The sequence below is a fragment of the Nannobrachium achirus genome (assembly GCF_963921795.1).
Source record: "Nannobrachium achirus genome assembly, chromosome: 17".
Lineage (NCBI taxonomy): Eukaryota > Metazoa > Chordata > Actinopteri > Myctophiformes > Myctophidae > Nannobrachium > Nannobrachium achirus.
In genome coordinates this window covers 37,085,046-37,110,839 of record NC_137824.1, presented here as the reverse complement: position 1 = coordinate 37,110,839, position 25,794 = coordinate 37,085,046, and the positions used below count along the sequence as shown (strand labels likewise).

The 25,794-nt window shown below is 42.8% G+C and overlaps 1 protein-coding gene across 1 annotated transcript; it reads right to left on the bottom strand.

Annotated features, from left to right (window-relative positions):
• Positions 1 to 549: 549 nt before the first annotated feature.
• Positions 550 to 25,759, bottom strand: elovl6 (ELOVL fatty acid elongase 6). Its single transcript, XM_080746277.1, has 4 exons — positions 25,494 to 25,759; positions 6,964 to 7,095; positions 5,414 to 5,565; positions 550 to 2,337 (listed from the first exon to the last, which is right to left on the bottom strand). The coding sequence occupies exons 1-4, from the start codon at positions 25,574 to 25,576 to the stop codon at positions 1,898 to 1,900; spliced, it is 807 nt and encodes a 268-aa protein (XP_080602403.1). The 5' UTR covers positions 25,577 to 25,759; the 3' UTR covers positions 550 to 1,897.
• Between the last annotated feature and the right edge of the window lie 35 nt (positions 25,760 to 25,794).

Genomic DNA, 25,794 nt, shown 5'->3' with positions numbered 1-25,794 from the left:
ATTGCCAACAAAATGTTCACCTATTATGACGTGTAGAATAGGGATGCTGTTGAAATCAACCTATTCACCTATAAACCAGAAAAAAGGATGTTTCAGTTTTGGTGGAGGAGACCAATCAGGATAGAGTGGGGCCTTACGCACCCCAAGGCCTGCCCCCACTTGATCATGATTGGAAGAGGGCTGAACTGAAACTTAAATGAATTCACTTACCCTACCTTTAATGGGATGTATATATGCTCCTGATGCCAAATAGCGAGCACTGGACCCTCAGACTTAAGTATGTCGCCACTCGCCACCTAGTCCCACTCCAGGCATGAGGTGTCCAATAGCCTTCGTCAAAGACGGATTGGCAAAATATTTGGGGAGTTATCTTCCTTGGCCTAGTGGCAAGGTGCACAAAACCCAGTGCCAGTGGTTTGTGAGATTAGCCAGGAAGACACAATAGTGAAAAAAACAATCTCCATCCCCAGCCTTTGGATTAGCAGCGATAACAAAGTGTGTAATGTCAATGTTAACAGCTCAGAAAAAATGATCACACACCACCACAAGTAGAATGACAAATTGTGTTCTTTTTTTTGCACTCTTTGTTCAGACGTTAAAGATTTTCAGCAACATTTGTTTTATACATCGATAACAGTGCAAACGCACAATAGCAGGACAGACACCATTAATGTTTTTTTTTTTTTTAAGTTTAGATTTTTTAAGTCAATACAGCTACTTTTGACAATTGCAAGTATCTTCTTTTTTGTTTTTACATGTTGCTCAACATAAATACGTTTAGGCCTATGACTCTAAACAGTTTCAAACGGATGATTCAGTGTCCAACACTGGTCCTCTTTACCGCTCTGCGGCCTACTCCTTCAAAATAAGAGTCTTTGGAAATCAATGGCAAGTTACTTCCCAGGTGTGGTCGGTGACTTTTCCCTTCGTCCCAATAAGCAATAGATCAGCATCGGTTTCCCATCATGCACCACGTCCACTGGTCACAAGACATGTCTTCCTCCAAACTGCTTCATTCCTTAACATCTGGATGTTCTGACCTTTAAAGCCTTTCATCTATATTGCTAACCAGCACTGATGTTAAACAGGTCTATCGTTTCTGATATGCATATTATATAAAGAAAGAGATAACCTAAGACCTGAGAAAAGATCATGTTTTGCAGTGAAAGATACACAAAGTTCAGTGCTATTAAACTGCCAACACACTCAGCCAGTGTCTCAAACATTTTCTTTGACAGATGAAAAACAGACCCAACAGACAACATTGAAGAAAGACGCATACAAGAAAATGAGAACACTCACATTGCTCAAGCCAATGTTGAGCCCAACAGTCTTCAAATGATCAATTAATTCGTATTTATCAAGTAAAAATAGGCTATTGGCAGACATACTTCCTTCTTTTTCTGGTAATTCAACCGTTTCTTTTTTATTGTTATCCTCAGGAAAAAAAGGACATTTTATGTGAATCAAAAGGGGACATGGAAACATCAGGTGGACAACTCACTGACGACCTCCCACCACAGGGGGAGGGGGCGCCGTCTTCTCAGGTGCCCCCCAGCCGGGACACTTGCACCCCGCTCCCCTTGGAGGCATTTGGATCTGCTCATTAGTAATGACGCTAAAAGCACAAAACATCAGCCATAAAACCCCCCTCCCACACGCCCCCCCCCCTCCCCCACAAAGTACCCCCCACAACCTCACCCTAACACCCGCTTCTAGGCCCCCCTCCCCCAACTAACACCACCCCCTCCATCTGCTCACCGATTTGCTGCAGTCATTGGTCCCTGCTCTCCAATTCCTCTACCTCCCTTTAATCCATCTCTATTCTCCTCCCGCCTATGGCATAACCTTTTTTCCCTCTTTTGTCCTCTTTAAAAAAAAAAGAATTACGTAAAATTTATTGGCCCTTCTTCGCCATGACAGGAGCAGCTCTGGTCTTGCTGAAGTAGGCCTCGATGAAGAACTGGATGAAGAGCACAAAGTAGCTGAGGTACATCAGCGACGACCACACAATGTTCTGCATGTGCGACGGGCACTCCTGTCCCTGCTGCATCCAGCTGTACACCAGGTAGTTCACCACGCAGCCCATCACCATCTGCGTGATCTGCGTCAGCGTGATGAACATCGCGAACTTGCGCGACACGCGGAAGCCGGCGGCGCGCATGGCGTAGTAGGAGTACATGACGGCGTGCACCAGGTAGTTCATGGTCATGAACCAGCCGCCGCCCGCCACCATGTCCTTGTAGGAGTACCAGGAGTAGAGCAGCACGGTGATGTGGTGGTACCAGTGGAGGAAGATGAGCTTCTGTTTCCTCAGCACGATGAAGAGCGTGTCACCTGGAGGGGCGTTGGAGGGAGGGGTAGGGAGGTTGGAGGAGGAGGGAATTGGAGAGGGGGGGGGGTTGGGTGTTTGACAAGAGGGGAGCAGAAAATGAATCCATTAGAAGAAAGAAAGGCCCTAGTATGTATTTGATTCAGTCCAAAAAAACACAAGGAATGTTTGGAATGTAAGGCATGACAACCAATAAAAATAAAAATAAATGCATTTTACACGTTATTTCAGCTGAGACACTTGGGCTGCTATGATGTGGCACTCCCTTTGCAAACAATTTAGAATTACACTGGCCTCATGGAAAAACTCTTTAGTGGACACAGCCCCATAGAGGAAAATGAACGAATTGATTGCCCCTGTTCGATCCCGGGCTACTGCTGGCTTTTTGTTGAAGTGTCCTTGGAGCAAGACACTGACTGAACCCACAACGTATTCCCGAGCGCCCCTAGGTGGATGCCCACTGTACTGTCTATTGAGGTGTCTTTAATATTGCACTTCGGCATTAATATGAGTAACATTTTTAAACAGTTTACCACATTGAACCGAACAAAAACACTCCAGATATGAACTTGTAAAAAGCTCTAAGTTAAAATGCAAGGGTAGTTTAAGATTCCTTGCATACTGCATGGGAAACCTGGGGACTATCTAGGTCATGGAGGGACGCAGCACCAGGCTGCTAAACTATGCACTTCATTTGAGTTGACTAATTACTGTAGGATAGCAAACATACAGACTGATGAGGTAGTGGAAATCTACCAGGCCTCCAGTCGTAACATTAACTAGAGAGAGAGAGAGTCGGTCAGTTGAGCCTCACTACAGCCAGTAGCACACAGGTTACATTCTTGCCATTCAACTGATAACTGTTAACTGAACTCTTTCTAATCAATCCAGGACTTATTTTAATGACTAAATGTAATTTTAACCATTCTGTATTGTAGCAAATTTTTAGCCTGCTTCCAGACCATAGACCCCGCCCACTCTCAGAGTGGACTCTTTCTCTGGTCTGGAGCCAAGTACATGAATCGGCATTGAGTAACCAAAACTGCGGCTGATCCAATGAGCGCGGGGGGTGGGTCTAATGAATATCCAATCCACACAGCAGTTGAAACGATTCAAACGAAGTTCACACACACAGGCAGGCTGAGGAAGGCGTGCGCGCGCGTGTGTGTGTGTGTGTGTGTGTGAGATTTCACCAAGCTGTTAATGTTGATTACATGTTTCTGGTCACAGTTCTGTGTGGAAGCAGTCACTGGCACAGACAGAGACACACACACAATCACACACACACACTCTGCGACCGTGCGTCGCGTCCACCGTGCGTCTCGATCACTCACGTGCGCCGCGGACGCGCGCGTGCACGCACGCTCGCAAAAAAGTCCCTCCCCCGTAAATCGCTCAGAACAGTCCGAGAGTCTGAGATCAGGCTAGCAAATTTTATTACAATATAACTAGTACACCTGCAGTGGTTGGAGGGGGTCTCCCTACTCTTCCATTGAGAATTGCTAACCCTGGTGTCAGGTATTATATATACTGGTTGACAATATCAATAGTTATTTGCGCATGAGATTGGACCCTAGATGTGCCACGGTCTGCCACCATCTTTCTTGTAGTCCGGACAATGCTCATAAATGTTTTTGGCTTTAACACAACAAAGGAATACCATAAACATACAGCAGAGCACTCACATTAGTGCACAACGCAGAACACATATTCAGAAAGCAGAGATAAGATGTATGGCTTAGTTAGTAGTATAATGTATATTATGTATAATATTTAGAATGGTCACAAGACTGAGTTCTAACAAGCACTCAAGATACATGAGATATTAGATGTGTCGACCGGTGGTTTGCTGAGCACACACTATGAGCCACCCCCTCTCCGCCTATGAGGAGGTCCTCTTCTGGGTTGAACCAGGGAGCTGGCAGGGTGCAGTGCCTCTGAACACAGCAATGGACAAAGACAAAAGAACTACACAGGCAGAAAATTAAGTCTGAGAGACAAAATCCCTCCAGTCCCTCCAGAGCCTGCTAGAGGAAAGACTGTTTGAGCCGTCTGGTCTAAAGGAGGTCATTTGTACGAGATTGAGGGATGGGCAAAAATGTTATAACACACTTAGTGGGTGTTTGAGAGTGAGACACCAAAAGATATGTTATTGCCGAACAGGTTGGCCTAGGCCAGTGCTGCATAATGTCACATATCCTGTTTGCGATATTTATGGATAGAATGTTGAAGCGCAAGTTAACACTTTGACTATTGTATTTACCAGATTTTCGATGGCTCCATGCACGAGGCGCGTGCCCATTGTGCGCGCGCCCATTGTGCGCACGGCCGTTCACGGCCGTTCACAGCCGTTCAAAGTCTTTTCTTTCACACAGAGAAGAAAAAATACAACCTCAATGATCTGTGTGTAACTGTAAGCTATGGTCCATAGAAAACGTTTGACCAAACGAGCAATATGGAAAAAGAAGTGGAGATATATCCATGTTTCTGCAGGTTGTATACAATGCAATGGGAGCCGGAAATACTATTTCTGCTAGGAATCATAGAAAATTTCGTTTTTTTTCCCGCTCACTTGCAGACGCCGCAGCGCTATCGGTTACCATGGTAACCAGTTAAGTCCCTGGATGTGATAACGGGCCGTGGGAGCGTATGAACCAAGGAGAGGGTCTGCAGTTCAGTGAGCTAAGGACTGTTTACTCAGGAGGGTGGCTGGCATCTCCCTTACGTATACGATGAGAAGCTCTGTCAATTAGTAAGAAATAATCCGTCAATTAGGAGTAAAGCTGCTGCTTCTCTGCCTATAAAGGAGTCAGTTAAGGTGGTTCTGACATCTAGTAAGGATGCCTCCTGGGTGCCTCCCCAGGGAGGCACACACAGCTGGTAAGAGACAACGGAGCAGACCAAGGACCAGGTGGGGTGATTATATCTTCATGATGGCCTGGGAATGCCTCGGGATGCCCCAGTTAAAGCTGGCTAATGTGGCTGAGGAAAGCAAAGTCTGGGATCCTCTACTGGAACTACTAGCCCCACAACGCAACGCGACAAAGATGAATGGATAGTCAGTATAATGTGTAATCTTACCCAGTTCTGGTGCTTTACTGAGCACAAAGGCGTATGCCCAGAACTTGCTGACTGGTCCGTTGTAGAAACTCTGGTCACAGACGGACTGTTTGAGTCCTTTGGTCATCAGGATGTACGTCATGTAGCTCCCAGTACGCACAGCACCAAATATACTGCAGGGACACACAGCGAGACTCAATCAGACCGTTAAGTGGTCCAATATGTTCACACATACAAGGAATTTAAACTTGGCTAGGTTATTCTCCATGTCACACAAACCACAATCAGGGATAAGAAACAGGAATACAAACATAAAATGTAATAGGCTACATGAGGAATATGATGACATGATGATATGGTTTCTGTCTAAGCTTCCTTAGACAGATCTACAATTTACAATTCAGGCATTTAGCATCGCTTTTTATCCAGATGGACTTATAGCAAGCAAGGCAAACACCATACAGTACATCAAATGCACTCAGTAATAGTGGGATCAGAGGTAAACCAAGAACCTAGCATCAGTCTAAACAATATAATATCAAAAAAAAAAATGGACATTTAAACCAAAGAATCTATGATGCCAGCCAGGTAAACAAATTAACCTAGCATCTGTCTAAATAACATTCTATCTAACAATTACATTTTAGGCTAGGTCAAGCGTTGTAGCTTTTTGACATTGCAAATAATACAAACAATGCATCAAGAAGACATAACAAGAACAACACACACCAGACTAAAATGCAAATAAAAGACGAGTAATTAACCTATCATACAAGAGTTGGACACATTATATAAAGCTAGTAAAAAGTGGAGCAATCACACTGTCCTGTCCTGTTTATTGCAATGCAGCCTCTCCACATGTATTAGTGAAACAAACTCATTGAGCCATCCAGTGAAACATGGAATGACATAAGTCTTCCACTCTGTAAAAATGTTGTTGTCCCAGAGGTTATCTACAAGATCTACAAGCTCACAAAGCTTGATCAGCCATTTCCGCAATTGTTTTGAAAATATCTTGACATTCTTCAACATGGAAACGGATGATTATGCTAAACAATCAGCTGACAAAAAAGGACAAAAGTCCACTCATGCTAGACAATTCGCCCTCCTGACCCCCAAACTGTGGAATAAACTCCCTGTCGCACTTAGAACTACAGACTCACTCCCTAGCTTACCGCCGTGGACTGAGAACTCAACTCTTCAGACTCCACCTAAACCCATAGTACTTACTGTAGCACTCGCCTACCATCGATGACCATATGAAAGCTAGATAGCATTTTTAGTTTTTTACATAGTTTTTTACTACTTAGGTGCGTGGTCTACCTACGTTATTGTTTTCGAGATTGATATAACTATGCATATGTTGTACTGTTGTATTGTTGTTGATTTATTGACGTATTATCTTGCTTATTACTGTGCTTATTGTATTGATGTATTACCTGCTTATTGTAAGTCGCTCTGGATTAAGAGCATCTGCTAAATGCCTAAATTGTAAATTGTTAACAATTACGATCATCTGAAAGGCCTATTTAAATGAGCAAAGTATTGCACCGTGCTGGACACATCCTCACCTGAACACGGCGAGGGTCAGGGACCAGAGCACCAGAGGTTTCCTCAGTTCAAACTTCTCTCTCTGCTTCATCACATGGCGTCCTCCCAGGATACAGGCAGCGTAGAGCGCCGAGAACAGGAAAGACTTCTTCCTGTGATCAAACAAGCACGGGAGAGAATTAATTAAAGACAGGGATAATTTTTACAGATGAGCAAGCATGCCGTTGTGTGAGCCGTCTGTACACCTCAGGTCTGTGCGGATCTCATTTGTCTAGGTCTCATTTAAATTACAGGGGTTAATAATCTCAGTGGGGACTGTTGGTTTAATACATGCTCTTGAGGGAGAGCTTACCAGTACAACCACATTGTTCCATTACTGGCTCTTCTGCAGCTCCACTGGAGCAGTTGGGTGTTACATGCCTTGCCCAAGGGCATTGTCTTCAACAGTAGATCTAAATGAAGCTGAGAACATTGATACATTGCTCATCCACACAGCCTCTAAAGAGATTTCCCCAACAGCCACAGGGAACTGAGCTGGAAACCTTCCAGTCACATTCCTGCTTATCTAAGCTTTAAGTGACCACTATGGCCTTGAGCAAGGTGCCATTCACAGACCATAAACAGCACTTCTGATTTCACAAATCTACAGTTGTAGTGATGCTATTGGAATTAATTTTATTTGACTATTCTTGCTATAAATAGCTATACAGCATGCTAATTGTACACCATTGTTTATATTATGCAATTTTACTTTATTCTTCCGATCCATCAACATTTCTTATTGTTCTTTTTATTGCATTACAATTATTATATCCACTGTGTTGAGAACGTATGAGAATTGCTCTGCTTGCAATGTTGCGACATCTGTATTGTCAGCAGGTGACAATAAAAACCCTTGAAACCTCAAAATAAAGTAACTTAATATTTTGGTTGCTGCCGTCAGCAGTAAGTGAAAAACGTTCTCAGGATAACATACAGGATTTATATTCAGGATAAAAAAAAAATATATTTTTTTTATTTTTTTAAGGAGTTTGCCGTAGCTGCAAGGCTACCACCGTACTGCGTGCGTTTGTTTTTATTAACTTGTCAGAGAGTTGTTGTTGTGCATCATGAACATGCGGTGCCACCGTGCCACGCTGAAACGCCACCTGGCCAACCACCAGAGCGAAGACCAAAGCAGTCCCAGCACTCAGCACTCTCTTGACAGCCAGGTGGTGAGAGCTGACAGGCTACGCTAGATGCTGAGTAAGACCAGCTGCTGCGTGCTGAGAAAATACAAAAAAACAAAAAAACGAACACCACTTTACCAAAACAAGCAGTTTTTCTTTTAACAGACCGAGAAGGGAGTCAAATGAATTGGGGGCAGCAGTGGCCTGAAGGTTAGTGAAGGTAGCTTGTGATGGGAAGGGGGGTTGTGTGTCCTTGAGCATGGCAACCAACCCGCAAATGATTCATTGAAGCTGCTTGTTGGATAACACCGGTTGCTGTACTGGGGCGCTCCCAGTGACCGACGGTAGAGGACTGTGGTTACACTGGGCATTTCCCAGGGCTGAAGGCGTGTTCAGTAACTGGATAAGCAGGTAATGTTGTCAATGGATAAGATCAGATGTTGAAGAAAGCTTGTGGGCAAAAGAAATCTGATGGTCAATGGACTAAAGAATGATTTCAGTTTAACACCGAACGGTCAATTTAACTCCCAAGCCACTCTCCAAATGAAACCAACGTCCTCCTCTGAATCAATAGGATTCACTGTGCATGCAACAAGAACAGTTAAGCTTACTTGCACTGTCATTATCATTAGAATAAACGACAGTGAAGCAGCAAATTAGTTACGCTGTAATTTATCCAATCCAAACAGTACCAAAGCAGTGGCTCTAACTGGCGCCGACAATGGATCCCATTGTGAAATTTGTACTGTCAGGATGTAGGTGGCCGTCCCTCAGTGTCCCTGTACAGTAGCTATTCGGACCTCCCACCTCCACTGAACAAAGGACAAAGACGTCCCAGTCAAAGTCAAAGGCACAGAATGACAACGGGGCCAGCACTGCAGAATGACATCAGTGTTCCCCGACCACTCTGGCCGGGGAAGGAGAACAGAGGGACACACAGGGACGCTGGCCTACTTTGCCAAGGAGGACAGGACAAGACAGGAGGCCCTTTGGACAAGCGGTCCAGTGCATTCCTCCTTACGCCGTCCCCCGAGTTCGATTGGAAACGGGGGAAAAAAGAAGGTCAGGGTCACCGGTGCGATAGATGGCGTGATGTGCGATGTCACAGAGGGCAGTACAGTGGCAGGGTTCAGATCATTATCTTCCTTTAAAACACACACTTCTTTACATCTGATTAGCTCAACTAGAGAGCACACACATCATTAACGTGCATGTTTCTCCCTGTGCAAAAACATTAATTATGTCTGCTTTTCAAGGACATTTTCCTCATTAAAAATTGCAATATTGCTGCTGTTGTTTTCCTCTATTTAATTCAGACATCACTGAACAATTCATTTTGATTTTCGTTTTCTGTTTTGAGGAGAGTTACTTCGGTAAGCCACTTTGGGAGTTTCTTTTTTTCTCATTTACACAATCCATGTTTTCAATTCTATCCTCGTACTCTCTGTGTTCTACATAAGTTTTGCAGGTAAACTAAAACCTAAAAAAAGGAGAGAACAGTCCTAAGAGCAACAGAACACAGTAAAATCCAGAGCATTCACTTAACCACTTTCAGTCTGGATTCCCTATTTTGGTCCCTATATATTTTAGAACAATACCATTGTACGAATGTAGGGCTTAAGTGGTTAATAGCGAGTGAACAAGAGTCCCTTTTGACCCTCTTGGGGTTAATAAGGTGTTGCATTGAGGGTGCAAAGAGCCTGTGGCATGGTAAAAAATGGTAAATGTGCTGGTAGGTGCGCACGTGCGCACGCATGCGTGTGTGGCGTCTGGGGGGGGGGGGGGGGCTGTTGTCTTTGCAGAGCCTCTGGAGTGGCAGCTGCAGCCTAGCTATGCCCCCAGTCACAGGAATCTGTTTGAGGCATCAGTGTGAATTCTCATCATGGCTCCACTGTGGCCATGTAGTCCAAGCTGGGCTGCTTCTACACAGCTCTGCCTGCTGCAAAATGTCTCAAATGAAGATGTCTGCCACTTTATGAATTGAATTCTCTCATTCATCATTTGACAGAACTCGAAGTCACATATACTCAGGGATCGTGTTCCTGTTTCGAAGACTGCGTGCGCGTGTGCATGCGTGCGTTCCTGCCTTGCCTTGCCTTATTTTATTAAGGACCAAAGGATCAGTTTTATGGTTTATTTATTACAAAAAACTATCACTGGACAGAAACCTGCCACACCTGCTCCTGTTTTATAAAATGAAGTCAATGTCATCAACTTGTGTCCTCCTCATCAACGCCCAATCTCTGGAATCACATGAGCTTTCTTGGCTTAGTACAGCATCCCCGAGTAGTCTCTCATGTGTCTCTCTTACCTAATATCTGTCATTCTCCTCCTCAACTTAAAAAAAAAGACAAAAGACAACTCTGTCCTTAAAAAACTTGTTTGATTATGGCCATTTTCCTCACCAGATACTTTAGTTTTAAAGGATGAAACCACTCAGAAATCAAACAGCTGCTTCTCCTTCAGGCAGAGACAGGAAGGACGATAGACTGAACAGTTAACACTGGAAAAGGTCACAAGGTCACAGTTTCTGCAGAAGATGTAGTAGGAAAGTATATATTATAATTTATTTTACAAACAAAGAGAGAACGGAATTAATTTCTATGGGGAAAGTATACAGTATAGAGGGCTGTCCCTTAGTCAATTAATTGATCAGTTAAGTCTTAACTCTTACTGTGCCTATCCCGAACTAGTTCGGCTTTATTTCGGCCTTTTTATCGTTCGGGGTGCCTATGCTTTTTATAAAAATAAAAAAAAACATCCAGAGGCCTTACCGAAGCACCGGGCTAAATCTTCGAGCCGGCCGCCGGCCGCGATCTGTTTACATCGGCCTGCGAGAGCGTCGCGCCGCCGATATTTGGCGTCCACTCCAATGCAATCCAGGATCTTTAGAGCTCATTTTCTCTGTTCCATGCATATCCATGAGGTGCGCAAGGTTTAATCACGGCTAAATCACCGAAAATAGGGCTTCTAAAATGCTTGGTGCCAATAGCTAACTTCATCCTGTTCCTGTTCATGACACAAAGGAAAGTGTTCAGGCGCGTCATGGCTGCGCAAGTGCGCACGGCTTGTGCATATACAGCGTATGTCTATGGTGGATTCTCTGGCCATTGGGCGCCCTCTAGTGGAGATTCCTGGCACTGGATGAGTTAATAAGCAATAACTCACAGGCCTTCTCAAAACTGCAGAGAAGTTTATCAGTGCGGGGGGTGAAAACTGCCCGAGGCAGCACAAAATGAAAAACCTAGTCAGGGATTGAGGACAGCAGGAGGATGGGAAGAGGAGAAGGAGGTGTGGACTGTGGAGTGTGGAGACAAAGAATGTGAAGAGGTGAGGATGCGAGGAACATGGCGTGGGGGAGGGAGGGGTGGTTTGGAAGAGAAGGTCAGAAGGAATAGAGAGAGGAGAAGTTGAGTGTCCCCGTAGCTATGAGTCCTGTAAACCCGGGAAAAACACAGCACCACACAGTCCAGTATTCTCTGTGTAAACTGGTAATAAATGGATAAGTATCCATTGTGTAAACTGGTATCAGACCAGTATTCACTGTGTGAATAATAAGTTAGAATCCTAAGAATCGTTGGACAAATATAGCCTGAGTGAAAAATCACTTTGAGTATAAATAAAAGTGATGATGATCACTTAAATGGCTTAATTACATACCTAGCCTTTGGGTGATAACCCATAGTCAAAAATCATCAACAGTCCTATCCAATCATCAGACCGACCAGCACTAGTTCTACAGAGCCACAGTGCGTAGGAACGGCAAGGAACTGTCGTTCCTTGCGTGGCCGCCACAACTGCTGTGTTGATCCAATTCTATTTTCTCCTCGTTGTTGTGACGTAAGATTATGAGACTGTGATGAATAAATTATAGGCAACCAGCCTTGAATGGTCACCGAGTGCATAGTCCTCGCCTGTGGCTCAGACTGAACAGCCTATAGGCATCCACTTCAAACTGAATTCTATGAAGAGAAAAAGCATGTGTCACATGCAACAGTAGCCACGGCACTACATCTTAACAGTGGTTCCCAAAAGGGTCTCTCTGTCTGTCTCAACATCAGCTTCACTGACTGGTTGAGATTTAAGCCTCTAGCCAAAATAAGTGGCAGTGTGTAGAATGGGTAGATATATAATGAGTAGAGTACCTCAGATAAAATGAATGGGTGGGGGGGTATTTCTGAATTGCAAGTGTACGCTTATAGGAACTGTATATAAAATTACATTTCCTATAAGCTGTGATGTTAAGGACATCTGCATATTTTTCTGAAATAGCCTAAATAAAAACAAATATTAAAGTCAATCAAAACCACTAACCATTTCAATCTGGTTTGTGAAATACCAGAAATAAGCCAAATGCTCTCTCTCCCTCTGTATGGTTCTTTTCACAGGGCGAGACTTTGGGCGATGGCCGAGTGCGCGGGCACGTGTGTGTGCGTGTGTGTGTGTGTGTGTGTGTGTGTGTGTGTGTGTGTGTGTGTGTGTGTGTGTGTGTGTGTGTGTGTGTGTGTGGTTTTGTGTTAAGCAAACAGAGCCAGTGACGTGATGCTCTGTGGTGGTGTAAAGGCCTGGAGTTCTCCTCCTCTGGACATCTGCAGCTTGAACACAAAACGACTGGGAAGAGTTCAACTGAAGCTGCAGCCGCTGTTCAAATCACAGTACTGGAGTTCTGTAACAGGCTGCAATAAAAGGTTTATCTAAGCTAAGGCAGGGGTCTCAAATTCCTGGCCTGTGGGCAATACTAAATGGCCTTCCAAATAGGTCCATACAACCCACTACAGGATATTACATTATTGTGAAATCGGGCCCGCAAGTCCTCTCATTGCCTCTGCTCACATCTATCTGCCCGTCTGTGGGTCTCTTCAAAGGATATCTTGAGCAGTCATGAACGGATTGCCGCACAATAGAGGGTATGTGCGTGACATCACTGTTGCTGGAAGTTATGTTTGAACGCCTACCGAGTGGCAAAAAACGCATTTCTGCCATTGACAGCCCATACAGTACATCCAAACAGAAAAGTCCTATCTGATTGTATTAAACAAAGTTAAACTCACCAACATTGCAGCTGTACTGAAAGCATGAATTAATTATCCTCTTTCTATCTGCAAAGTTTTTGTTTCATAAAAATCCACCATAGACATGTTATGAGCTACTTTCTGACGAGACATTCTGCGCAGGTGATTATTTTTTCAAGTGTCAAGAGTTTGGAAGCAATCGTTTTCAACAACACAACATCTTGCTGCCTCCCGCATTATGTGCAATTTAGGCTAGGGCTAGGCTAGGCGTTATGGCTAGGGCTGTTACAATTATTACATAATCGTCATAATCATTTCCATGTTGAAAAATGTTCATATATATATTTTTTTAAGTCAAATAGTGGAAATAGCAGATACTGTATACAAGCTTGAGCTATTTCCACTATCAATGTTATTTTTTAAGTATAAAGTCAAATATGTCAGTCATTTCTTTGTATATTTAGGTTATGTGTCATATCTGCCATGTGCAACTTCAAAGCCTAAAAGCCAAACAGAAATGTAATGACAAAAACACAATTAAGTCGTTAATCGCAATTATTTGAGTGACAGTTAATCGTCATGTAAAATGTCATAATTGTGACAGCCCTAGGCATGGCCTGACATAAAAAAAAAGCCAAAGGCAGATAATGTCTGAACTCTGAAGGGATGACTGACTTTATCAGCTCCTATAAGCACTCCAAAAATAAGGTTGGGACGGTTATCAGGTTGGTTAGGTAAACTATGTAACAAAATGAATAGAACGCGCATCAGAAATGTTGGAAAGGTGCATTGGAAAAGATACTAAAAATAACTAAATTGATCACAACGCAATGTACCTTTTCTTTATTACGTTTCAGCATACGTGCTTTCTTCAGAATAAAAGTGGTACTTTCTGGTTAGGTCAACTACCCAACAGCAGTCAAGAAACCACTGTATGTACTGTACAGCACAAGGAAATACCATACCTGCTGCCTTTCAGTGCATCAAACTGCTGTGATAACTGGTACTGACATAAACAAATAAATAAATGTACAGCCTACAGTACGTAGCTGTCTGAACTCTAGCTTTGAGAACGTTAAAAATAAATTTGACATATACAGTACATACACACAGACAGAATAACAAGCTGACCGATTAGAGCCGTTAGCTAACCTGCTGTAGAAGTTGGATCAGTGTTAGCCTGACAGGAGATTTCAACTCTTACATAATACACACTTGGCACTGCTGTGTGTGTGTGTGTGTGTGTGTGTGTGTGTGTGTGTGTGTGTGTGTGTGTGTGTGTGTGTGTGTGTGTGTGTGTGTGTGTGTTAAATGTCATAAACGAGTGAAAAAGGTGATATTATTAAAGTGCAGCGTCATCCTGAAATTATTCCAACAGGTTCCAACCAGTCTAAAATGTTCTGAAGGCAGAATCACTAGTCAGCTGAAATAATTATGAAAATAAATGTATAAAAGGCTATATTAACGTCTGGAAAGAAACACTTAATGCTTAAGTATGCGTGCACGCTGCAATGCCATATCTGTTTGCGGTGACATGGGGACTTTGTGTTCACACACATTATATCCAGATGTGATGGTAGTTTATTTTATTATTGTTTTTACGTAGCAATACACAGACAAGTAAACTTGTTACAATCTCACAGCATGCCTGATTACCCCGACGTGGACTTGTAAATTACTATGACAAGGCATCGTTGTATAGAGGCTGTGGTAGAATGTTAAGGCCTCTCCACACCAAAAAGTCTGCAAAGAACTTGCAAAGGACTGCAAAGAACTTGCAAAGGACTGCAAAGAACTGCACAGAACTTCGTCTGCCGACTGTATGCCGACTGTACTTACTGTATGCAATTGTGCGCCTGCGCGGAGAGATCGCATGAAATACCATTCCAAACCAGGAGGTGGCAGTAGTCTGAAAGGCTATTTTCACTCCATAGTTGATCGTCCCTGCATGGCGTCGCTGTCGGAAAATGCTGTTATTAAGCCTATTATTAATATTATTATTTGGATTAAGTAGAACAACCTTTAAAACCAATCATAATCCTTTAAAATTGTATCATGATCTGACACTTTCACAACAGCTTGTTGCTGCTTCAGCGTTCTGCCTCCGCTGCTGTGTGCAGTTGTATTATTTTGTCATACGATACGATGGTGTGACGTCGCGCATTGAAAATATCAGAGCTACAAGCTCACAACATGTCGGAACTTGAAGCGTTGTGAGCTTGTATGTCTGCTATGCTCGACACGCACCGTCATACGCTGAAGCACACATCCAGCTTTTCACAGCTGAAAGAGGAGGTAATCTAACCACTAGTAGGCACGGAGGCACTCTGTACGTGACTGTTCTCCGTGCAGAGGAGAAGAAAAAAAAAAAAAAAACAACACGGGCAGCTGCTGCACTATTACTAGCCCACTTTATTCAGTTGTGTGTAGTGTGTTGTCTCGGTGTCCTCTGTGACTGTGTGGAAACAGTATGTATGCCAAACAGATAGCTATCAGCGGATTGTGTGTTGTCTTTTATCCGCTCTCGTTGGCTCATTTCACTGCCGACGGGCAAGGGACCGACTCAACAAAACCGGGCAAGTCCAGTTTTCCAGTTTTCGGTCGATAACGTTCCCGACCCGCTGCCGAAAACCTGACGATGAGCTCCCGTTCGGCAACCGACGCTATCCGCCGCCTTCCGCCGCCGAATCGTCGACGAATCTGTGCGGTTAAAAGTGGCCTTTACAGATCAGAATCGTCTTTTATTGTCACATCACAGGTTTACAGGTAGATTTGTTTCTGTGCAAGCTCCATCGTTTTGATTGTTTCAGGAAAAAAAGAAAGAAGAGATAAAAGAAAGAAATGAAAGGTATCTACAAGTTACACCTATTATATCCATCCGAACATTATATACATGTGTCATTAGAAATAAAGTGTTTGAGTGTAGACATTAAGGTGCAAGTATCAGTGTGTTGTGCACCAGTGAATGTCAAGTTCAACCACATAGTCCACAAAAATTTGTTTTAGTTTTAGTATTTTAGATTATACTATGATATTTAAAATGATAGTTATAAGCGTCTTGCTCAACTCCAATACTGCTGTACATAGTTCTACAGATACCAATGCTTTAATAAGTTTGATAATTAATTTGTATCTTTATGGTGATATTACGTTTAAATGATGCAACTTTAATTGAACATCACTTTGCACTGAACTCTTCAAGGTTGTACTTTATTGTTACATCTTGTATACACTGTAAATGTACATCACTATGATGTCAGGGGAACCACACTAACAGAATCCTTTCATGGCCATATATGAAGATCCCTGATGTCATCAATATTAAGCCCATATCTAACAGGACTTTATATGGGAATGCCCATATATGGAGGAACAAATCCATATAAGGCCAAGACAGATGGCCTAGAGAAGACAGCCCATATCTGTGTGGCTGGTTCTACAGACAGGTATCTCCATATATAGGCATGAAAGGGAAAGTATGTATGATGTGAGATGTCATATATGTCATAGGACTTTCACAGAATGAATAACTGAGTAAGAATGTTTGGGTTCTCACAGCATATCTCCATATACAGTACATTCATTGATCTCCATATATGGGTACCAGGGGTCTCCATATATGGGTAACTGGTCCAATATACATCACTGGCCAGATAACCAAGACATGGCACAGGGCGAGGTCGCTTGTCGCCTTTAGGCGTCTTACTGGTATATTCAGCTTCACACTATATCCTATGTACAGTAGATGCTGTTCAAGCATAATAGTGCAAGAAAGGGACGGATGGGGGGAGGGCCAAGGCTAGAGTTTCCCTTCCCAGACAGAGTTTTGCAGGATGAGCTCTGAATAAATTCTACACATCTGTTACAGAGAATTAATGCCAACCCCCGCCCCAGTCTCTGCCAATCACAAATGCTTATTTTCCCTACTGTAGGTGGTATGTAATGTTACTATGCAGTGTTGTGGTGTGTTACTGTTCAGTAACTCAGTGCGCAAAGTACCTATATTCTCTGTGCTGCTGTGTAGATAAAATATACCTCAACCTACTACTGTTACTGTAATGTAAATATGAGATATCACAGATTACAGTGTTTACAAAGACCCACCCTGATCACAGGTCAGTTGAACAGTATGAACAAAAAGCTCTGAAACCACTCCTCTGCTCTTACACACCGATTTAATGTACCACTAAACAAAAGGTTAACATTCTGATGTGCTGAGAAAGATAATGTACTCAATCAACTTAACAGGTCCAAATGGTAGAGGTTTATACATTTAGTTTTGGGTGGTAACCATCATTGTTGATGCTGATAATGATGAGGTCTCTCTAAACAAATTGAACAGAATGTCATGTGATTTTTTTTATCCTCTGAATGATATTGTCACAAAAAAGATCATCTGTCATTTCCCAGTGATGTTTCTTCAGCACGCATTTATTACAGAAATTACATCATGCACACACACCCAACGTGCCAAGTCTATGTCTCTGTCATTGCCAGTCTGACAGGATCTGGGAGACAGAAAATAAATCATGTTTCTGTCTGTGCCTCTACAGCATTTTTCAGCTGCTTTCAGTGCCATTTCCAAATGCTATATAGATAGATTCCAGAGGCATCATTTAGCAAATTTCTATGTTCCACTTCAGACCCAAGCTAGAGCTAGGGTTGGGATTAGGGATGGGACTAAATGAAAATTTCATATCACGATTACTGTGCAAAAGAAATCGCGATTTACAATATCGCGATAATCAAAATCCATTATCCTGGGCGGAAAATGTGCCAAAAAATAGCAGATCTACAAGCTCACAACGCGTCGCAACGCATTACGTGACATGTTGTGAGCTTGTAGATCGGCTATTTTTTGGCAAAGACATTTGATAGACTGAAAAAAGACAGTATCAAGTACCTTTACCAATTATAGAGGGTTTAAGAGTGGTACCGCAGCTCGGCAAAAAAAAAGGTAAATTGATCCCAGTGCATGACGAGGACGATTTGGAACCATTTCCAGAACCGGTTTATCAACCTGTCAGAGGTGGTATGTGGACTCCAAATAGATTTCCAAATAGAAATCATGATCTATATAAATATATTTCCCCTATAAGTACAAAAGAGTACAGATTCAGAACAATGATGGTGCAACTAATCACTGAATTTCTTCACGCATCTGCATTCTGGTTCTATACAGGCAGGGTTCAGTGTTGCGACTGAGACTGCAGCCTCCTGTTTGAAAGATGACAATGGCTCTCAGACGCAACCGTCACACTCCTCATTTGCATAAAGATTTACATTGTTTAACCTTGGTCCAAATGGTTGCCACATAGCGGCATGACATACTACAGCAGTGGTTCTCAAACTTGACGTCTCCCCTTAACTTTGACTGTGTACAAATGCGGGTCAATTTGCTTAAGCCCCTAACCCCTATCGATAAGAAACAAATGTACCCTTTTCACTATGATTATAATAGAATATACATTATTTTGTATTACAACGATCCACTATAATGGAGTATAACTGTGATTATAAAACTATAAAGTATTAATATATTACGACGATAATTAGATTCAACACAATATAATCTATTATCATGTAGTACAACTATATCCTGGTGGTCTAAATGAAAAGTCAATGAGTGATCAGTCATTATGAAGTGTTGTGTAGCTCAGACCTAGTCTGGATTGGATACTTTTTAGTACCACGTTTAGTACTGCTTTCACACCACTCTACCCAGGTCCTTGTAGTGGAAAACCTGCCACAAGTGGGCGGTGTGGAGTGGTGTGGTGTTGGGCCATGTCAGTGGAAAAGGGGCTAAAGTACTTGTAAGGGTCAATTTAGACCCCCATAAAGGAACCTAGAGAGTCCCTGAAGTCCACTTTGAGAACCACTGAACTACAGTATGTGATGTCACATCACAACTGTACATGGCTTGAAGAGAATAAATATGAAGACACAGGAAATAAAATTAGCTGGAGGGCTACAGTGAGGTCAGTGTGTATTTCTGCGTTTCCGCTTGTTAGTTCAGTCAGTCATCCAGGTTAGTCACTGTGACCCCCTGAAAGCGTCTGGTCACTGAGGCCATCACACACTCATAACCTTCAGAGTATGAACCATATTACTTTAGGGCAGAGAGCGGGTGTTACTTTAGGTCAGAGAGCAGGACAAACCTTAGGACAAAGTCAGAACCAATCACGGTCACCAACTGCAAGACAATCTTCTGTGGAATGAACCAATCTGACTAGACCTTTATGTCAGTATAGAATTTAAGGCATTCAACTTGTCCAAGGATTATGTGCATAATGTGTGACTATGGGAACCAGCAGTAAAATTACTGCTGTTCCAACCATCTTCCCTAGATATCCTCCCTCACTTAAAACATGCACCCCAGCCAACCAGGACTCGACACCGCAGCAACGAGGACACAACCCTCTGCTGGCTTCCCACTTGCAAATACCAGCTGTGTTCGTTCGAGCAGGCGGTCAAGTCAGAAGCAGTTATTATGGGATGCTTATTATGTTAATGTACGAACGTAAGCTTGTAAGTCCTTACTAATAACAGGGAGGGTTATGGTCCTGGGGCAGAGCTGTAGGGATGGGATGATAATCGTTATTATCGTTTATCGTGGTGAAATGCATTGGGATCAATTCACCCTTTATTTGCCGAGCTGCATATCTGGTACCATTTAAACCCTCTATAATTGGTCAAACAGACTATTCTTTTCACTCTCTACCAAATCTCTTTGCCAAATGTTCCACGCCAGGATAGTGGACGTTGGGGATATTTAGATTATTATTTTTTTGTCACAATAATCGTGACACAATCTTCATACCGTCTTATCTCTACAGAGCTGTAGGAACACTGAGACTTTGGACCAGTGGACAATTAAGAAACTGGACGCTCAGACAGGACTAATCTTACAAAGCTATCTCTCCTCCCAATGCGACACCTGAACTTCCAGCCTCGTCAGACTGCAGACGCTGGGCACATGAGACGCTTTCTCACTGACAACTGACTCGCATTAGCCCTCCTCCATTACAATAACCAAGTACAATGTTCATAAAACCTTTAGAAGGTCCACAGAGAAGGGCCAACGCCAGAACAAGACGTGCAAAATATATACTACAGGTATACTATAGTCCGATTCGTAAAACAACATTTGTTTCTTTTTCAGTTGAATAACCATAACAACTAGGCTGGGAGAATTCTCGCTATTTTCATATCATGAAATACCTCTCCGATTTAACACTTAAGCTAAATATAAGGGACTGTGTGGATGTGTATCTACAAGGGGCTAAATTCAGTTACCATGCATTATAATCAAGTGATCTTCTGCAAGAACCTGCTACTGTAGAATTGTCAGGGGCTCTGGTCAGACTTTGTTGTTGAACACACAGACTCTCAGGAGACAGAACCCAGGTAACCAGCTAGGCTACAAGAAACACTAACATGAACCAGGTAACCAGCTAGGCCACAGGAATCCCTGACATAACAGCACACAGAACAAAGAATTTGAGTGTTATGATTAGTCTCCCTCTCTCACCCACACCTTCACTCTCTCTTTCGGCCACTCCAAAAAAGCAGTTACAACACTGAAATTCCTACTGATCTTTAATCAACATCAACATAGTTTAGATATGGGAAAAGTGATTATCTACACATTTCGAAAATGAAACATAACCTATATCTGTTGCTATGAAGAACTTTACTAAATGAAACAAAGTACATGCTTTCAACAGGCTATATCTTTTACTTATTTTTTACGACTTGTAAGTTGTCAATGTGTGACCACACCTTCCCCATCCCACAACCTTACTTTGAGAGCATCTGCTGTAAAAGCATTGAAAACTGAGGATTTAAGAAACAAATAGAAGTTACTTTACACAGTGGATCGCTTTAGCACTAGATCTGGTTTCTGCTGAAAGGCAAACAGCCAGCTTGATGTAGTGTTGTAAATCAACACCTTATGCGTGTGCGCACGCACGCGCGCGCACACACACACACACACACACACACACAGTCCCTTAAGGATGTTGTGTATCAGGTTTGCTCCCAGAAGGAAGATCATGAAAGTTATTATCAGATTGATTCCATCAAATATGGAAATGTGATTGTTTCACTACAACCTACGTCTTCTATGATCACAGAAATAGTCTCTGAGCTGTCAGAGCTGTTACATATTTATTTTAGGCAGCTTTTTGCCATTTCATTTAGATATAATAGACTAGAGAGACAGGAGACTGAGGGAAGAGAGGGGGAAGGACATGCAACACCAGCCGGAGTCGAACCAGGGACTTTGCGATTACATGGTCGATGCACTATCCGGTCAACTCTAGGCAGCTGACCTCAGCAGTTCTTGTAACGTAGGAGACCTTGTTCTACGGTTGTACTTGGTGTTAGAGGAGAACGCTCTACAATTGTACTTGATGTTGCAGCTGTAATTGGTGCTGGTGTGACTGTGTGTACTTGTGTCCTACAGTTGTAATTGGTGTTAGAGGAGTCTGTACTTACTGTAGTGTTCTATGGTTGTGCGTGGTGTTAGCAGAGTGTGTGTGTTTAGTGTGTTATTGCCCTCATGTCCCATTAGGCCAATAACGGAATGAATCAATCATGCAACCAAGCTATCAATTCACCTAAGTATACGGTTTAATAAAATACATTGCATGCCAACATCTCACATTTTCCATATTTTACATTTATATTATTAATTTCTTTAAATTGTTATTATTTCTTTATTATTTTATCCGGCACCTGGAAATTGATAATAGTTCGGATGTGCGTGCTGCGCCCAAGCAAATGCACAGATGGCACCCATCAATTCCATGTCCCATCCCCAATGACCTGAATTACTATCCACCACATTATCTCTGACATGCGTGACTGTCATGTTGTCAGCAAATGTAAAGTAGGACTCAGTCTTTCACATGCAGCTAGGGATGCAATAATTAATTTAACTAATGCATTTAATCTATTATTGAAAATAATCGATAGCCGATTTGAATAACAATAATCGACCTCGGGGGAACAGTTTAAAAGCTCTCAACGCGTCACGAAAGCGTGCTTCTAACCAATGAGTTTTCAGTTTACATGACAAATTCTAACCAGGAAGCCACACCCTTGTGCCCACTTCACTGGATGGCATGAAAATGCACACGCCAACATATTCTCAATCTGACACACACACACACACACACACACACACACACACACACACACACACACACACACACACACACACACACACACACACACACACACACACACAGTTAGGTTGTGTTGGAAGTTCCCCTCTTGCTCTGTTAGAGGCTGGTTAAGGTCATGTGTAGTTCAGCTGTATGTGATTGTGGACACAAATCACGCAAGCAAAGTGCAAGTATTGACCTGCAAACTGAGCTACATTTCATCACTGAGTTTTTTAGATGTGCACACGGTAAGCGTAACATAACGAGAAATTATATTTATTCAAATTAACATATATCACCCTGCAGCTCTGAACCGGGCTGTCGGCACAGTGCATGCGTTTGCAGTTGCACTGTGGTATGCTGCACTTCTAGGGATAATGAATGTGTCAGATCTAGTCTGAGAACTGCACTTCTCATAATGAGCCTGTAGCACTGCTAGAGCAGCACAGTATTGTACGAGTTAAAAGCTACAACATGAAGTTTTATGTCGACTGTCTCATTCTCCCAAAGGAGAGAGTCTTCCCCATGTCCCTTGGTCTGGTCTAAATCCAAACTACAAAAAGTGTCCAATCTGGCCATCTGCTATTGACACATTGTCAACTAGTAGGTGTCCCTACTTGACACCAGTAGGTGTCCCTACTTGACACCAGGGTGGACATTTCTCAATGGAAGAGTAGACCTCTTCCTTCCACTGCAAATATGCTAGTTATGTTGTGTTAATGTTGTGTTAATATACTCCATCACAGATTGGTTCAAATAAAACCTTTTTGTTAAGCACATTAATCCTGGCCTCCTAATTTTGGGCAAGTCATTATAGGCATTAGGCAAATACATTCAAGTTTTCTTTTACATCATTCAGATCTACAACATCACAATTACAATGAGACATGTTGTGAACTTGTAGATTTACTATTTGTCACGCATATATCATATTTTACAATCCTATTCTCCACATTCACACCCCATCCTCCCCCATCATTCCAGAAAACCCTAACTAACAGTGTAAAAGAACGTCCTCCCGTCCCAGAAAGTCTTTCCATCCATCCTCAGCCATGTGCTTGCTCCTCACTCTGACACCCCAGTTAACACGCAGCCCACAGCACCGCTCAGCTGCCACCCGATTGGCTGGTGCTCTGTCAGCAGACATCATAAGATGAATCTCATTGGCCAGTTGTCAGTACCCCCATGTTATCATGAACAGTGCCCTGTGTTATGGACAGCTCCCTGCTACAAGCTACAGAATGAGAGGGATTGTTTAACTTAATGGATATCTTATTCACAGGGAATTGAGCTTATTCCAAACAATCCTGTGTCATTACAGGTCTATGCTCAGCAATAGAAATCTGCAAAAAAAGACCCCTCCAGCCCTCAAAGACATAGTCATCACTCTAAGGCAGGCTGTTAAAAAGGCCACTAAAAAGCTTTACATTTATTTAGAGATAACGCTTTTAATCTTATTTGGGTAATTTGCCATAACCGCTGCCATTGGAAGTTTAATCAGGATGTTTATTTTAAATATGACTTGTTTGTTTAGTTTTTTTGCCCAAAGCCATTTCCTTGACTGTGCATCCTCATGGATCAAAAAGACAGTTATGACCGATTTCACGCTCCAAATTCTTGCCGGGGGAATAAAGGTCCGGCTTATGACCCCGTGGAGAGGCACACAAAACCAGGCTGTGATGTTTAATTCAGAACATTAAACATCATGTTTAATTCAGAATAACTCAGTCAGAGCTGGCTCACTAGCCAAGCCACGGCGGGTACAGCCTACATAGTAAAATCCTCAGGGTCATTTTTAGCTATTTGTAACTCAGAAAGTGTACAAATTAAAAGGATTCACAGTGTACCACCACAGATGCAGTTATGGGGGGTCTTACATTCCATCAGGCTGATCTGATAAACCAGGCTGCATTGCAACAACACATGTCCAGTAATTCATTTCAGTATTAAGTTATACACATGGGGGCCTTTTCCACCTGCAAAGAACCGGTTCAGGTTCTTTCTCCCGCCTATGGGATGAACCAGAGGTGAGCTTTTACACAGAGAACCGAGTTGGTTCCGAACCGTAAAAGTTGGTTCGCGGCCGGTTCGCAAGAACGAATCCAGGTTCCAAGACATTGCCATCTTATAGGCGGGAGAAAGAACCCCAACCGGTTCTTTGCCGGTGGAAAGGGCCCCATAGAGAGAGTCAAGGAGGAATGTGGTTCTCTCCTCGGCCAGGAAACAACAGCCCATCACCTTTTACAATACCAGGAAGAGCTCAGCTTGTGATGTGAGATGTGACTGTGAGGGGCCACAGGAATAGGAAGGAAGGAATAGAGAAAAACTAAACAAAAACCAAATGCAGACGGGCGGATCACAACAGAAGGTCAGACCTGTCTGAGGGGGGATTGAGAAGTGTTCTGTGATGGAAAAGCTTCAGAAATCATCCGGGCTCAGATGGACAAGCTGTAGTCAAGTGCAAGTAGTGTCAAGGACCCAAGTATTAGCCAGCGGACCCCCATTTGAAATAATATGCCAGGGACCCCAAAACAGAGCAGTGATTCTGAACCATTATAATGTCAAGGACCCCCAGTTTGACATACATTAGGCTACAGACCCCCATTAAATGGCATTTCTTATCACTGAGACCACAATTTATATTGTAAAATCAATATAATATAATATATAATATTAATTTAACTGAGTGTACAAATGGAACCATATGGACCAGTTATGGTCCATTTGGTTCCATTTGTACACTCGAGTTACATACCCATAAGGGTCCATTTGGTCCTAACTATCATTTAGCTGGGGACCCCCTGTAACTCGCTCAAGGACCCCTGGGGGTCCCCGGACCCCACTTTGAGAACCAGTAGTGATCTAGGCCAGTCTGGCCAGATAAGGTGAATTATCGGTCATGATGTAGGCCTACAGTAAACAACAATTTTCGGATGATGATGATTATAATAGGATAAATATAAGAGGACACTGCGAGATGTAATCCTTGCTTAGTGGATGCAGGCAGCACGTGAGGCGGCATTGTACTCATTCATATTCCATATAGCCCATATTCGATAATAATACGTTTACATTTACCTCCTTTACCCCAAAATGAGACCATAATGACGCAGTCTACAGGCCAAGTCGCAGTATTTACACTGAACTGGTTCAAATAAAATGTTCATCATTTCATCGCAGCAGCAGCAGCAACGCTTACCAGTTCTCTTGCATCCATCGGATGGCTTCGTCTTCGTTGAATTGTCTCTCGAATTCGTACTCTTGCAGGGCCAGTACCGACATGGTGAGAGCTATTGCCTATCAGGCTAAAATTAACAACGACAATAAAAGCGCAACGGTATCATTAAGTGCCGTTTTATATGGTATTTCTCGGTTTGTTTCCTCCTTCCAGCAGCGTGTCTCATAGCATGTCTCCTGCTGTAACGTTCCTTCCTCTAAGAGAAGAGCCGGCTGGCTGGGCTGGCAGACTACGCCCTCTGCACAGGGAGGAGGCCCCCGGG

Coding starts and splice junctions, on each gene's coding strand:
- elovl6 (XM_080746277.1), bottom strand. CDS start 25,576: ATGTCGGTACTGGCCCTGCAAGAGTACGAATTCGAGAGACAATTCAAC. Junction 7,096..25,493: donor CGATGGATGCAAGAGAACTG/GTAAGCGTTGCT, acceptor GTTTGATCACAG/GAAGAAGTCTTTCCTGTTCT. Junction 2,338..5,413: donor CAGTAAAGCACCAGAACTGG/GTAAGATTACAC, acceptor ACGCCCCTCCAG/GTGACACGCTCTTCATCGTG.